The sequence below is a fragment of the Lampris incognitus genome, chromosome 9, assembly GCF_029633865.1.
Source record: "Lampris incognitus isolate fLamInc1 chromosome 9, fLamInc1.hap2, whole genome shotgun sequence".
Classification (NCBI taxonomy): Eukaryota; Metazoa; Chordata; class Actinopteri; order Lampriformes; family Lampridae; genus Lampris; species Lampris incognitus.
In genome coordinates this window covers 21,454,636-21,471,516 of record NC_079219.1, presented here as the reverse complement: position 1 = coordinate 21,471,516, position 16,881 = coordinate 21,454,636, and the positions used below count along the sequence as shown (strand labels likewise).

Genomic DNA, 16,881 nt, shown 5'->3' with positions numbered 1-16,881 from the left:
ACCAGAGCAGTTTCAGCTTAAAGTGCCTTGCCGAAGGGCAACTTTGCAGTAATTGTTTGGAAAAGGAAGACATATACTCAGTTCTACTTTCTCTACCTGGTTCATGGATTTCAACCCATTGAACCCTGCTCATCTTTCCTCCAGCAACCATTCATCCATCCATAATCCTAACCACTTATCCTGCTCTCAGGGTCGCGGGGATGCTGGAGCCTATCCCAGCAGTCATTGGGCAGCAGGCGGGGAGACTACTACTTTCAGAGTTGTTGTTATCTGACCACGTCTACACACTTTGTGATGTGATGTTACACTACTATGCATACTGAGATTCAGGCCTGTCGCAATTATTACATAACTGCCCGATCGCGATTATTTAAGCTGGCCGTGATCCTTTAGCATCATCATGAGATTTCACAATCATATGTTTCCATCCAAATCTGAAGGACTTTTCTGCACTCTGAGGAGTGAACCACCAGGTTCACGTCTCATTTGTAGCTGGGAGTCTCCCCGACGGGTGCAGCAGTGAGTTGTACGGCTCTTAGAAAAGTTACACTGGGGATGATTTACAGACAGTCCTGCTTAATTTCAGTTTATTTAAACCTGGTGTAATGCAATCTTTCACAAAATATTTGCTGCATCATTATTTATTCGACAAATGCATTTCCGTCACCCACTTGCCTCATAAACTCTTCACTGACAAAAGCAAAAAAAGCACCTCAAGTGAGTATGAACTTTTTTTTTAGCAATATTGTGGACGTTTTGTCTGGTGTTTTTGTATGTTGTTTTTAATAAACGGCTGTTGAGCCTTCTTTTAACATCATCGTCGTCCGCCTCTCTGGGTTGAAGAAATCCGGTGGAACTACAAAGTTGTACTAAATCTCTGGCGTAGACATACCTAGCGTAAAGAAAAAGTGGTTCAAAGACAATCAATTAATGTAAATGGATGTTTAATCTTATTCTTAAAACCAAATATGCAACAGGGAAACACAAAGCTATGTTTCTATCTGACAGTTTTATTTGTATAATCTAATGAACCTGTTCTAAGCGAACCAGACTGACTGGAGATGCAACCAAACATCTGTGGCAAGTCTCATCAGCTTGATAACACCAATGACATAAGTGCGCTTAGCCCCCCCCCCCACCCCACCCTTCCTCTAACATCCTATCAGCTCCCAGAGAGCACAAAGGCGGGTTACATCAGACCCACTGGACTCATTCATGCCAACAGCATTAAACAACTTCCCCATCCCCGCTTGAGTGCTTTCGAAGATAAACAAGACGGTTTGGTTGGGGGGAAAAAGGTGATGGAATATGATTGAATCGGTCTGGGTTCAAAACAATCTACCTTCTGGTTCTTATTTCCTTCCCTTGTCATTTCTTTATCATCTGCGATCATCCTATCGCTGTCCCCGCTATTTCTCCAACATCTACGACGGTATCAGATTCACAGGGAAATTCGTTTCATAATTTTTCAGGGGGTTGTTGGCTCTGACCCACGACCTCCTTGCCATCAGTTGCTTGTAACGTGATCTAGGAATTGAAGCTTGATCTGCTGTTGTGCTCACAGTCAGTTAAATGACCAGAATGTAGAAACAAGTGATAGAAGGCAAACAGACAGTGGAGGAGTCTGCTTGGCAGGAAATACCTACAGATCAGATAGGTTGACTGTAAATTCCATATAAGGCAGGGTATCTTGACCCCTGTTAATAAATACCCTGTCAGGAAACTGCTTTATGCCCCTGTGGGAACCAGAAAGAGAAGTTCATTGGGAGGCAATTGAGGGCTTGTCTGTTTGTTTGAGCTCTTCAGAAGCTAAGAGATGATGATTTTTCTCCAGGCTTGAGCGGCGGACCCCGTGGTTTGTTTCGGTACTTACGAATGTATGACTTCCATTATTAATCATAATTAATGGGCGACAAAAATATAGATGTTCACCCTTCAGACAGGGCTGATATTACTAAGTGAGAGAGAGAGAAATAGACTGAAACCGGTGGAGAACAATGGACAGGTAGGTTGAGACGGAGAGAGAGAGAGGTTGAGACAAAGACAAGTAGAGAGACAGGCAGGCTGAAACAGGGTTATGGTTTTCTTTCAGTTTTGCGCTGCGGTCACACCAGAAATTGGCAGAGTGAAATTCTTTCATGTTCCATTGCAGAATAGGCAGGACCGGAGGCTAGGTGAACAAACACACTTGACTCACACGAGTTAATAAAACATAGTTATACCATCTAGTCCTGCTTCACCACTGACTGCAAACCATACTGCAGATCATTTGTGGGGCAATATATTTTGGCAGAGCACAGTAGTATTGAATTGGATGGTTATGGGCATCCTGGTAGTGTAGTGGTCTATTCTGTTGCCTACCAGCACAGGGATTGTCGGTTGGAATCCCCTCGTTACCTCCGCTTGGTCGGGTGTCCCTACAGACACAATTGGTTGTGTCTGCGGGTGGGAAGCCAGATGTGGGTATGTGTCCTGGTCGCTACACTAGCGCCTCCTCTAGTCAGTCGGGGTGCCTGTTCAGGGGGGGAGGGGGAATTTGGGGGAATAGCATGATCCTCCCACGCGCTGTCCCCCTGGCGAAACTCCTCACTGTCAGGTGAAAAAAAGCAGCTGGCGACTTTACATGTATTGGAGGAGGCATGTGATCATCTGCAGCCCTCCCTGAATCGGCAGAGGGGGTGGAGCAATGACCGGGATGGCTCAGAAGAGTGGGGTAATTGGCCGGATATAATTGGGGAGAAAAGGTGGGGGGGGGGGTTGGATGGTTATATACTACTTAAAATTATGGCTTCCTATATTTATCTTCCCTATCAACCGCCCTGTCAAAGGTCAACACAGTCGAACCAACTTTGTTATTGACGAATGGGGCAACTATGCTTGTCAAAGTTCCCCAAATTTAAACTCGACACGTATGCATTGAGGCGAATTTGGTTCGCACAACGAAACGAATTCACTTATCGCAATTAATGCATTGATATGAACTGAATTCGCCACAAAATGTTGCATTCACCAACACTGTTCTGAGCACCACCTTACTTACTTTATTTACCTTGTTTTACTTCTTTATGTTCAACTATCAACCCGGTACACAAACATGAATCGACATCTACAACGTGTTTCAAGTTTTGTTTTGTTTGTATTATTTGTAATATTTGTATTGTATTTCACTCTTTTATTTCCACCCGTCAAACAACTACCTTGACACAGGGCTCTTAAAAGCGACTGCATTTTAAATATCTGCTGCATCATTCTCTGATGTAGCCTCTTCCATTGCCTCTTCAGGGTCAGGCCATTTACAGCATTGAGCTGGCTACCCACAGGAGACATCGATTCAGCTCCTATTTCTGTTTTCAGGCTGCTGCCGCCATGATGGAGCCCAGCAGCAAGGATCAAGAGCTAATCCCTGGGCTAACAAGCCATCCTGCCTGCCTGTCCTGCTCAGAGGCCACTGGGCGAATATATGACAATAAGATGGCTAAGTGATAAACAACAAAGAGACACAGAATGACACACAGGCCGACAGGCAGGCAGACAGAAAGAAAGACAGACAGATGGGCAGAAAGACAACTACACACACGTGTGTGCGCGCACACACACACACACACACACACACACACACACACACACACACACACACACACACCCACACACACACACACACACACACACACACACACACACAAAGCCTCTTCCCTTGATCAGTCAGGAGGTTATACAGACAGATAGACTGACAGACAGACAAACAAACACAAAAACACACAGCCTCCATGGCCTTGTTTACATGAAATGACAGACAGGCAGAAAGACAAGACAGCCCTGTAATTGTGACAAGAGCTCAGAAAGCCCCGCTGTCTATTATGCAGCTGAATCAACAAGGGAACATTCAGACTAGGCTGCTGTACAGGGAACAAATCTAAAGAGCAAAGGCTCCTAATTACAGAAGATGACTTGCATGCTGTGTTTTGTTCGTGTTAATGTGTATGTGTCCCCACTCACCTATATTTTGGAGGATCAGTTTGAGTTTTTAACCAGAACAGTGAGGACATTTTTGCAGAGTGAGGACATTTTTGCCTGCCCTCACTTCTTCAAGAGTCTGTTTTGGGTATAGGACTAGGGTTTGGGGTTAAGGTAAGAATTACGATAAGGTTTAGGTTAGGGTTAGGCCCTAACATGTAGTTCTGATGGTTAAGGTAAGGGGCTAGGGAATGAATGCAGTCAATGAGGGTCTTCACAAATATAGAAACACAGCTGTGATATGTGTGTTCCTGTATGTCTGCATGCTGTGTGCATTTGTGTTAGGGTGGGTTGGGGTTAGGGTTAGGCTACACTGCCCCCGTGATTTCCAGTGGTACTGTTCCGTTTCATCTGTATCCATACGCTTTCCAAAAATGTGCACAAATACAGATGAAATTAACGCAGAGTACTGACACAAGGCTCCGTCTGTATCTGTATAGGTATTTAGCTTTTAGCATAAATGATACCTTACATGCAATGCATTCTGGTACATGTATGCACTGTGGGAAAGACTGAGCAGGACAACACTGATTTCTCCGTCAATATACTTCACTTATTGCTTCACTCGACTACACTATCCATCAGTACTGACTGCACATGAACAAAACCAACCATTGGTCAATTGATCAAAAGCTGTGTTTTCATCCAAATGTTGCACAAATTTTCAGTGAATTTTTGAAAAATCAAAACACACACACACACAAAAAACAGCCTCCCTGTGCAGGGTATGACAAGACTATTTCATCTAAAGAGTGTTGTACTAAAGACCAGGGGAGAGTGATATTTTGAAAACCTGCTTTCCACGGGAGGAGTTATCATTGTAAGTTTATACCAGCTGCGCTTGATCATGTTCTATGCTGTCCATATACAAAGACGAGGAAATGCAATTGATAACCTCATAATGGTAGAAGCAATGGCGGAAGCAACTGACTTTATCTTATATTGGATAATTCCGTTTCCATCACCCTTATCTGTATCCTGTCATTATTGACACGCAAACTTGTCCACTTCAAACTAGATGAAAAACTTTGTTGCGATATTTACAATTTTTGAATCAAAATTTGACATTTTCATTCCGAGCTTGGCAAAAAAAAAAAGAAGCATATTGATGGAAAAATACTCAATGAATCTAGACGAGGGTGGGACAGTTGGAAAATACAGTGCTACTATAAATTGTAATACGTAAGGGGGGGGGGTGTCTCTAGTGGTGGTAAAAATTTCTCAGATGGATTAACACTGTGTTGGATTTCTGCTCCACTATAGTTCTGAGGATGAAAAGACAGCGATTCCATTCAATAAAATAAGAGTTCACTTTATGCCAGTGAATAGTCTGTGTTTATCCCGAGTATTGTTTTGAGAAAGACAATGCGACTTATCTCACGCACACCTGAAACCTGAAAAAAGGATTTCAGTTCTAAAAAAATATTATACATACTTAATGTGGTAAAGGGTCTTTTTAAAGAAACACATCTCCTGACTACAAAACAAGGACACAAAAAAACCCCCGTTATTTGGCATCAATTTCACACTTGACTTAATTAGATGCATTTTCTCACAAAATCCTCTCTGAACCGCATTATTTGGTATCACAAAGAAATGCATCAAACTGGGTGGGACGTTCACACAAGCCACTCGTGTAAAAAGGTCCAGGAAATTTTGAAACGAGTCAGCCACTTTGCCTGGTGGAAAATTTATTTATCTATTTACAGAGTCCTTTGGGTAAAGCACAACAACTTTCTTAGGTGTCGGCACAGCAATTTCCAAGGATCATGCTGGTGTGAAAGGGTCCCTCATGGAATCCAGGTGTTCACACTTTCAACACGTTGTGCTTGATGCATCATGTTAAATGCACAACCACTGAATACGCACATGCAAAGATGACAGCTTTGTAATCTAGCAGTCAAATATTCCTCCCTATTTGGCTGCACTGTAGCTGCAGGATGGAGCAGCTGTTGTAGTAAAGGCAACAAAAAACTGCATGCTCTGTAAATACCGACTATATATATATAAAAAAATGAAATAATTATAAGTAAAAAACATATGGGAAAATCCTAATCCATTCACCATTTTGTCAAGCATACTATGAACAGTGAGCTGACAATACAAAAGTGATTGTAGGACAGGGTATGACCCAACTAAAATGCAAGAATTCACTGAGTGTTTTTCTGAAACCCAGGAAAATACCAGGATTTTGGTTTCAGGGAGTCTTCAATTGACAGTATTAAAGTTACAGTATGTAAGTATCTGCTTTAACAAATAATTAAACAGAAATAACACATCAATGGGAATCATATATGCTATCAATATACTAATCCAAGTATTGCTTTTCCTGAAAAAATTATATTACCCCTCCATTTTCACATTTGAAAAAATTTGACGGCCCATAAAAAATCAGTTATGCAGTGATCTGAATTAAAGCAAAACAGCATGTCCCACAAGAGAATGCACGCCTTAGCAGCCAATTAAATTTGGATACATCCAAAGTAAGAAATTTAATTGGCTAAACACGTCCTCAAAAGAACTCAATTAACGAAAAGCAGCAACTCACCTCGTCCAGCCTGCTGAATATCAAAGATAATGTCTGAGTAGTTGAGAGGCGGTTTGTTCTCCTCAAACACTCGGTCTGAGACGGTGATGTTGACCTTTCTCAGCTCGGTGTAGAGACCCTCCATGGCAAAGTAACACGGCCGGTCATCCACCTTGTTGTCATTGAACGCGAGCATAACATGCTCTCGCCAGCCAAAGTGCTCACAGATGTGCAGGGCGAACTTGCCAAGCTTCTTGTGTGTGGGGCCCGTGTTGGTAATAGAGGGGTACACGCCGCCATCGAAGGCGACGGCCGGTGCGCCCGCTGTCACCATAGGAATATCCCAATGGGTAGTGAAGAGGCCCACAGGGGAAGATGTGTAGGAGCACCCAGGTCCGATGAAGACCCAGGGGTCATAGGCTAACTTCAGGTCGACTGCCATGAGTGGGGCAATAGATTCAGAACAGATACCATCTTTGTCCTCGCTGTTCTTAAAGGCATAGGTTAGGTGGTGGTTTGGAAGTAGGACCGGGTCGGAGTTGACAGTTTGGAGGGCTCGCTCCAGGGCGGGTCCGATGCGAGGCCAGGCCCATGGATAGTCCATGTTTTTCTCCGGTAAAATGATGGCCAGCGTAATATTCTGGTGCTGCCTGTGGTCATGGTTGGCCCGGGTGTGCCGGTGTGAGCTGTGGTGTTGAAAGGACCGCCCGTTGACCGGCTGGCACCCCAGCAGGACCAAGAGAGCCAGACACGACAGGAGGCTGAAACCCTTCCACCAGAAGGCCATTCTCTGCGCAGCGGGAAGCCCCCTGCCTCCGCAGTCAAATGATTCAGCCCTGTGAAATGAGGACACAAACAGGAAAGATATTGAAATTTTTCATTGAGCTATCTGCATTTAACTTATTTATTAAGTATTTAACTTCCGCTCCTTGACCTTGTAGGCATACGATATGCCTGCTCCCACTTACAATTGGAGTCAACATAATGAGGAAGGTATGCAGGCAGCCGAGACCTGCTGTAGTTTGCCACGGTCCAGTTCACTGGAACAATTTTATCCTCGTCAGCCTTGTGTGGCCTTGGCATGTTTAAGGCCGCGGTGTGTCGTGGGAAGACAACTCCCTCAGGCTAGCAGCAGGAGCCTCGCTCCCTTCATTCAACACAAAGCCAGAGCGTCAAAGTACCACAGTCACACTGAGCAGCACGCTCTCATGGCACGTCTAAAAACGGTTGATGGTGGTGGTGGTGATGGTGATGGTGGTGGGGTGTTTTACACTGTGAACCACTGTCGTAGACGGGGGGGGGGTATAGGCTTTGAAAACCTCCCCGAAATATTGATATTGTTGACAGTTCCTGATGCAAAGCTCTTGGGTGTAATTCCTTGCTGTACATCACTGAATATCAAATAGCACTAGCCTTATTTTACACAGGACCTAAAATGATGGTCAAAAATATGAAATGACATAACTAACCAATCATATATCTTCACCTCTGTTTAAGAGTCATAATTTTTAACCTGACATATCACTTACATTGAAATACCATTCACTGCCTAAATAGCCAGGCGGCCAATCAGACTGATGAATAAAGTGTTTGAGTTAAATTTGAGAGGGACTTTCCTTGAGGGATTTTTTGGGGGGGGGATTTCTCCCCCCCCCGTTTTTCTCCCCAATTGTACTTGGCCAATTATCCCACTCTTCCAAGCCGTCCCAATCACTGCTCCACCCCTTCTGCTGATCCGGGGAGGGCTGCAGACTACCACATGCCTCCTCCGATACATGTGGAGTCACCGACATTTCACCTGACAGTGAAGAGTTTCACCAGGGGGACGTAGTGCGTGGGAGGATCACGCTATTACTCCCAGTTCCCCCTCCCCCCTGAATAGGCACCCCGACCGACCAGAGGAGGCGCTAGTGTAGCGACCAGGACACATAACCACATCCGGCTTCCCACCCGCTGACACGGCCGATTGTGTCAGTAGGGCCGCCCGACCAAGCCAGAGGTAACACAGGGATTCGAACCGACAATCCCCGTGTTGGTAGGCAGAGTTTCTTTTAACTAATGGGATCTTGAGAGTTAATATTAATGGACCCAGAAAAGCAAGTGAAAAAAGCAAAAAATAAAAAAAGATGATTGGACAACAGCACTCTGTTTGTTTGTTTGTTTGTTTGTTTGTTTGTTAGTTTTGCTGTGCCTCCAAGGCCACGTCTGCTTTACTATGGTACTGTGAAAACAATATAGTCACATTTATGTAACCCAAAACTACACCCCCCCAAACTGTACCCATGCACTGATGATACACTGATGATGTTGAATGTAGTTTTTTCAACCACCTCCTGAAACAAATCCTGTCTACGCCAGCCAGTGTTGTGAACTACACAGTGAAAACAAGATAAAGGCTCAAACTTATCATGCCATAAACACCAGATCTTTGTTGCATAAGGAGATACTGAACTGCTCTCAGTAAATGGCTGATTTCACAGTGAGTAGAGGGAGCTCTAACACTTCCCCTGATACTAATTCAGTTCGGGGAATAAACAAACTGATTAAAAAAAACGTGCAGACCTTTACATTGTACCGATAATAACTGGGCGAACTACAAGTGATTCGTTCATTTACAGTAATAATGGATGTGTAACGCTGCGGAAAAGAGGATCCTGTATGGAAAAAGTGGTCTATGGGAGTCTTACTGTCTTGTGCTCCAATTGACTGCGTGGAGAGAGGGAGGGAGGGACGGCAGCACAATCATGCAAGAAAATTACATTCCTCTTACATTTGCCTCATCACACAATCAACGCTTTCCACGCAGGACAAACTTGTTGACACACGTGTGTGCGCTTATCACTAACGCCAATCAAACCAAGTATCAAACCTGGCCCGGGGTTTAGGTTCATTTGCATACACAGCCTTTACGATCGTTTGGGTCGCGGCCGATAGGTGAGCCCGACCGAGACAACATTTCATTGTAAAAAGGCACCGGTGCGCCAACAGCTCCATTTGTTTGTTTGTTTGTTTGTTTGTTTGTTTGTTTTTAGCACAATCTCTTCAAATGTCAAGCAAGTGAACTTAGTACCTTTTCTCTGGCGCGGCGTCTTACGTCCTCATGCGGCGGGTCCGACCCGGAGTGTGGCCCTCGAGAGGCGGAACCATGACGCGGTGACAGCCGTACCCGTGAACTGGCTCAGCACGCGACCCTCCCGTTAAGATACCCTGCGCCCGGCTGAGGGCTTGCGAAATTCCCCGGGGACGATGACGGAGCTTATCACGTGTTTCTTTATTTTGGCTCTCACGGATTTAACAATGATAATAAATACAGATTATTTCCAGGGGGTCGCTCGGGGAGCTGCTGCTGTCAGGTGTTATGTTAAAAAAAATCGGTACAAACGAGATTTGTGTGGTGACAAAAAAAACCCCCGCAACGGTGAGTATCCAAACTCGATTAAAATGGGGGGGGGTGACCGCCGGTCCTGGGGTCATGCGAGTGGTCTCATAGGGTTTAGATGGAGGCGCGGAGCAGCTCTCGGTATAGTCCACATCATGTAGGGAAGGAAGCGAGAGAATGACAAGCGTCAGAGCATTTCAGAAGCGGGGAGAGCGGCCCGCCGTCCAAAAAACAGATGTTACTCAAAGTGCGGTTCCAGTGAAACACTCATCCCTCTTCCTCTCTGGTGAAGTTTACCGCCCTCCGATCCTACAGGTGAGCGCCGCTCAGCGTTTGCGGCGCGTTTTCGGCAGGTTGACGCACACTGAGAAAGCGCGTATTTGTTCCTCCCCTGTTTAACAAAATCCCCGCAGTCCGTCAGTGGCGGTTCTCGCTCTCTCGCTCTCTCGCTCTCTCTCTCTCTCTCTCTCTCTCTCTCTCTCTCTCTCTCTCTCTCTCTCTCTCTCTCTCTCCCCCTCTGTGTGCGTGTCTGAGAAAGAGCGAGGGACAGAGGCTAGAGAAAGTGTGAGCGAGTGCGTAGTAACAGAGTCAGAGGTCTTGCGCGGATACACAACTATGTGTGTGTGTGTGTGTGTGTGTGTGTGTGTGTGTGTGTGTGTGTGTGTGTGTGAATGAAAGAACAAGATCAGCGAATACAAGAATATGCTTTTAAGTAATTGTGCGAGGATAAATGTGTGTGATACAAACATTATGGATGTATTCGAGAGAGAGGAAGGGAGCGGGGGGGGGGGGGGCTGCAGAGCTGAATTAGGCCAATTCCCATCATACATCAAAATTCAAAAAAGAGCAATCAAATTTTGGCTTCTTCTAAAAAACAGTGACCCCCCCCCCCCACACACACACACACTCCAATCACTACATACCCCTGCAATGCCAAGAGCTGAGCAAAGAAAAGAGTTCCCTCACTCAGCTGGTCCTGAGCTTAGTTCACTTTCTAACCCTGTTCTGCCTCAGGACCAGTCTGAGAACAAATCAATGAGAGTCAACCAAATTATAACACACTCGAAACAAAACTACATCACCAGTTGGAACACACAGACAAAAGCACAAAGCAGAATGCAGTGCTATCCGGCCCTAAAAACACAGTATAGAGTGACAGATTACCTGACCACAGTGATAAACAAGGAACTACCTTGACTAAGTACATACTCCGTGAGCACAACCTGGCCATCGACAGGCCGATGCAAAAACCATGGCTCCCCAAAGAGAAGCGGTCTGCCAGCTGTGCAAGGAAGACAAAGTCTCGACAGAGCTGCACTTTCTAACAGAATGGACAAAACTCCTGCCAGTCCCAAGACAATATTTCCCCAAATTAAAATACAAGCATCCTGAATTTGACCACATAACCAACAAAAACAAAATACCAATCCTGTTGGGAGAGCACAGAGAGCTGCAGTCAAGGAGCAGAGTACGTCTTTACCTGTCATACTTTCAGGACAGTGAGTGACCCCCCCCCACACACACACACACACACTTCCCTGGCAAACGGTTGCAAGGCACATCATATCACACACACACACACACACACACACACACACACACACACACACACACACACACACACACACACACACACACACACACACACACACACGCGCGCACAAATACTGTATGTACATAGTTTTACCTCCTTATTAAACTTATCTTTATTATTATAATATTGTTGCTGATATCCATCAGTTATTTTCAGCTTCCTATTCTTGCTACCCAACATATTTTTGACATGGTTGTTATAGTATATGTATGTGTTTGAACATATACACGGAGTAATACGGTGGTGAGCCTATACTCTAGGTAATACAACAAGAGGCCAGTAGGACACGCATGCACGCGTGTGATATCTTGAGTTGATGCAGTTGGAGGACAGTAGGGAGAGCTAGAGGACAAGATAGGATGTAAGTGACTGTAAAAGGGGAGAAGGAGTGTGACGTGGGTTGTTGAAGTAAAGAAGCGTATGCTTACAGACGTGTGTCTTCGAGTGGTCCCTTAGCAACACAACAGCGTGGTGTTCGTTGTTCCTGAATAAAGTTAATAAAAAAGGACTACCAGCCAGTCTCCTTCAGTATAGACCACAATGTGGTGTCAGAAGTGGCGGCGTTCTATGTTTAATCGCCGAAGAAGACGAAAGACCGAGAGGAGAAGAGAATGGTGAGCTTGTTGCAAAGTTCCAATAACTAAACGTGTTAGGTCCGACGGCGCTAAAGTCAATAGTGTTTGGGGTTACGCTAACACGGAAGAGAAAACAAAATGGAACAATTAAAGTCACCTCCTCCGTTAGTATTAATAGGCAACATATGTGAAAACTGGCGCAGATGGGAGCAAAGATATAGGTTGTACATGACGGCAACTGAATTGTCCAAAAAGGAAAATGAGGCGCAGGTGGCAATATTACTGCACACGCTAGGCGAAGAACTCAAGGTGTACAACACACTTGATTTAGCAAGGGCCGAGCCCGAAGACGTGCAGGTGGACTACATATTGCAGGCTTTCAGAGATTACTGAACACAGAAGCAAAGACTGTGATTTCGGTATAACCGAAAATGACATGCTGAGAGACAAAATCATTTTCAGTGTTACAGATAAGCATCTGAAAGAGGAACTGCTGAGAGAACCTAACCTGACTTGAACTAAAGCCATTGATATTTGCAGGGCAACAGAGATAGCCAATGAACAAATCAGCATAATGTTGTGCAAAGAAGGAAAATTAGGTGCATGCAATAACGGAGGCAACAAGACCAATAACGCAAAATAAAGCAAAGGCCAACGGCCGCTCTCACGGCCGAGCGGAATAAACCGCCGTTCTTGCAACCTGCTCGTCATGTGGCTGGGACCTGGGAGGTTCGTGTCCCAGTACTCGCCGTAACCTACGGTGACCAGACGTCCCCGATCTCCGGGTGACAGTCCCCGCCCTGGATGTCCTGTCCCCGGCCAAAGTAGTCTCCGGAAATGTCCCCGATTTCACCATTTTATGTACGGTATACGTCTTGATGCGCGCAGACTAGAACACAGAACAACGGTGTGTTAATGTTTCAATATTAATAATAACAAAGAAACAATGTAGCCTCTTGCCCTTCGCCTACTGTTTGGAGGCGGAGCAAGCTACGCGAGACCAGATATCAGTGATACTCAAAGTGTGGTCCGCGAGCGCCCCCAAGTGGTCCGCGGGAGGATTGCAAAAAATCGTTTCTCAAATCACCTTCATCTGCGTTCCAATGCAAAGTTACGAGTACAGCTGTTTTCTAAATGTTTTCTAAATTAAAAGTGAATAGAAATGTAGCCTAAATAAGCCTAAGAATTTTGTTCAATTTGTCTAATGCAAACCTGCGTTTTGAGTCATGTCTCTTCAGTTAGCCTGTGTTACCTAGTTAGCTTCCATTCCAATAACAGGATTTTCATATCAAAGACCTCCTGACTATTGTGAAAATTAAGTAGAATCTAACAAAGAGTGAAGTGAACCGTTCAAAATACAAACATCATGGATCGGTGGCTGAAGAGAAAATCCGGAGAAACGACGAACAATGTAAGCAACAAGGTGCAGAGACTTCCTTCTCACATTGAGCGCGTCAGTGTTAGCATCGAGTCCCATAGTGCTAACAGTTTGCAGCAGGAGCTAGCTAGCACAACACTCTGAAAAAGCGACTGCAAAAGTGAAACGTAAATACAGTAGCGATTACATTCAATTTGGATTTTTCTGGACTGGAGATGCTGAGGATCCAAAACCTCATTGTGTTGTGTGCTATGACATATTAGCTAATGAAGCAATGAAACCTGCTTAACTCAAGCGTCACTTCAAGTCAAAACACAAGGAATACACCTCGAAACCTGTGCAATTTTTTGAGAGAAAACGTGAAGAGCTTAAGCGACACACGAGAAAGGAAGCCACGCAGTTTTTTATGCCAGGGGAAAACGCGAAAGCTACCGAAGCCTCATACAAGGTCTCCCAACTCATTGTGAAAGCTGGCAAACCTCACTCAATCGGCGAGACCTTGGTTAAGCCAGCTGCAAAGGTTATGGCCAACATAATGCTAGGGGAGAAAGCGAGTGAGGAACTTTACAAAGTACCTCTGTCCAATGATACAGTCAAGCGGCGAATAACATCCATGGCTGCAAATGTCCAAGATCAGCTGGTGACACGTCTGCGTCAGTCTTTTTTTCTCTCTCCAACTGAACGAGTTCACGGACATCGGTAACGAGGCTATTCTCCTCTGCTTTGTGCGGTACATACATGCGGGTGCTGTTCACGATGATTTTCTTTTCTGTCAATCCCTACCAACCAACACCACAGGAGAGGCGATATTTGAGTCCCTAAATAACTTCATTGTGCAGAATAACATTGATTGGAAGAGGTGTGCTGGCGTGTGCACTGACGGTGCCACGGCGATGACAGCCAAACACAAGGGCCTGGTTACGCATGTACGCGCTGTCGCTTCCTCTGCCGCATCGACGCACTGCTGTATCCACAGAGAGCAATTGGCAGTAAAAAAAATGCCACCCTGTCTTAAACAGGTTTTGGACGAGGCCGTAAAAATTGTCAACTTAATTAAAAGCAAGGCACTGAACTCGCGTCTTTTTAAAGTGCTGTGTGAAGAAATGGGGAGTGAGCACACAAGACTTCTTTTCCACACAGAAGTTCGCTGGCTATCGCGTGGTAAAGTTCTCACCCGCCTCTTGGAACTGCGCGATGAAGTCAAGCTGTTTTTGCATCAAACTGATGAACTTTATGGCAGAATGCATGACTTTCAATGGCTCACAAAACTAGCCTTTCTTGCTGATATGTTCAGCACGCTTAATAACCTGAATTTAGCACTGCAAAGAAAAGCGGTCACGGTTTTTACAGTGCAGGACAAAGTTAAAGCCACTCGCATCAAAATGGATCTGTGGTGCGCGCGTCTTGATCGCCAGGAGTTTGACTGTTTCCCAACTCTAGCCGATTTTGTCCTCGAAGCTGAAGAGGTTCTGGATAGCAACACACTTGCAGCCTTCAAGGAACATTTGCAAGGCATTCACACGCAATTGGGAAGATACTTTCCAGAATTGGATGTGGACCTTGAATGGATCAGAAATCCATTTGGAGACCAACCTCACATTGAGCGCGTCAGTTCCAAACTATCAGCACGGAAGGTGGATAGTCTTGTGGACATTGCATCAGATGGAACACTGAGAATGGCGTTCAGAGAAAAATGCTTGACAGACTTCTGGGTTCTCATCCAACCTGAACATCCTGAGCTGGCTGAGTCTGCTTTGCAAGTGTTAATGCCGTTTTCAACCACCTACAACTGTGAAGTTGGGTTCTCCACACTGGTTGGTTTGAAAACCAAGCAGAGGAACAAGATCGATGTAGCCCCCTGTATGAGACTGAAACTCTCTAGTGTGGAGCCAGACATTGAGTCAGTGATGCAACAGCAAAAGCAACAGCATTCCTCCCATTAGTTGTTGACTGCTGCTACCTGTAAAGCTGTTATGCTTATTTGAAATGTGTAATTTCATAGCTTCACAAGAGCCAGTACAAAGATTTGATTCCTATTAAAACGAATTTTTGTTAAATTAACATTAATAGTTCACTCTTTTAATGCTGAATTCACATTGAGTTCACCCTGACAGTGGTATTTCAAATAAATTCCCATGTTTTATTCATCACATCACAACCAAAGGCAATAGCCCTGAACAAAATTAATATGAAACAGTAATTACACATACATCTCACAAAAATCAAGGTCAAGGTATATGGTAGAAGCCTAGCCTAATTTCGCTAATAGCCTATTTATTACATATTTTGTATTGTAATATTCTGCAGACATAATTTGTAATATAAAACATAATATGCTATTGTAAGCCTAATATAGACTGTTTTAAAAGGTTTTTTGGGGGCGGGGGAGGGGGGGTGTTGGCCGGCTGGTTAGGTGGTCCACGGAACAATTTTTTATGATCAAGTGGTCCTTGGTGTGAAAAAGTTTGAGAACCCCTGAGATAGATAGACCACTGCAATTCCGCGTTCGAACGTTAGAGCGGGGGGAGCTAGAGGGGATAGAAGCCGGCAAGTTTGAACACGGTTTAAATGGCTAACTATGTCACTACGTTGGCTGCTGTGGACAAGAACCGATATTTGCGAAAAATTCGCAGTATCGGTGGCCAGTGTCCTTTCAATTGAACAGGGGAATGGGTTAATAACCCCACTCATGCATTACACCCTGAAATGATAAAAGGCAAAAATTAAATCACACATCATGACCTAGAGCAACGCAGCCACTGAGGATGCACAAGCCAGTGCATCCTTAGTGCCGGTCCCAAGCCCGGACAAATGGGGAGGGTTGCGTCAGGAAGGGCATCCGGCGTAAAATCTTTGCCAAATCAAATATGCGGATCATAAATAAGACTTACATACCGGATCGGTCGAGGCCCGGGTTACCAACGACCGCCACCGGTACTGTTAACCAGCAGGGTGTCGGTGGAAACTATGCTACTGTTGGGCGAAGGAGAAGGAGAGGGGGAAAGCATGTCCAGAGGCAGCCTCTCCTCTTAAGGAGAGGTGACGATCTGAACTGTAACAACTACAGAGGTATAAAAACAACTACAGAGGTATAAAGTTGATCAGCCACAGCATGAAGATTTGGGAAAGAGTAATAGAAGCTAGGTTAAGAGGAGAGGTGACGATCAGCGAGCAGCAGTATGGTTTCATGCCACGAAAGAGCACCACAGATGCGATGTTTGCTTTGAGAATGTTGATTGAGAAGTATAGAGAAGGCCAGAAAGAGTTGCATTGTGTCTTTGTAGATTTAGAGAAAGCTTATGACAGAGTGCCGAGAGAGGAGGTGTGGTATTGTATGAGGAAGTCAGGAGTTGCAGAGAAGTATGTAGGAGTGGTGCAGGATACGTATGAGGGAAGTGTGACAATGGTGAGGTG

The 16,881-nt window shown here is 44.9% G+C and overlaps 1 protein-coding gene across 2 annotated transcripts in view; it reads right to left on the bottom strand.

Annotated features, from left to right (window-relative positions):
- LOC130117579 (atrial natriuretic peptide receptor 1-like) overlaps positions 1-10,300 on the bottom strand; it is a 145,266-nt gene extending 134,966 nt beyond the window's left edge. For both annotated transcript variants that reach the window (XR_008810695.1, XM_056285696.1), the window contains exons 1-2: positions 9,612-10,300; positions 6,563-7,377 (exon numbers count right to left, since the gene is read on the bottom strand). Coding sequence is in view for 1 of the 2 variants with exons in the window: in XM_056285696.1 (XP_056141671.1) it covers positions 6,563-7,328 (766 nt within the window). In the remaining variant the exon portion in view is untranslated. The remainder of the gene's footprint in view (positions 1-6,562; positions 7,378-9,611) is intronic.
- Positions 10,301-16,881: the final 6,581 nt, after the last annotated feature.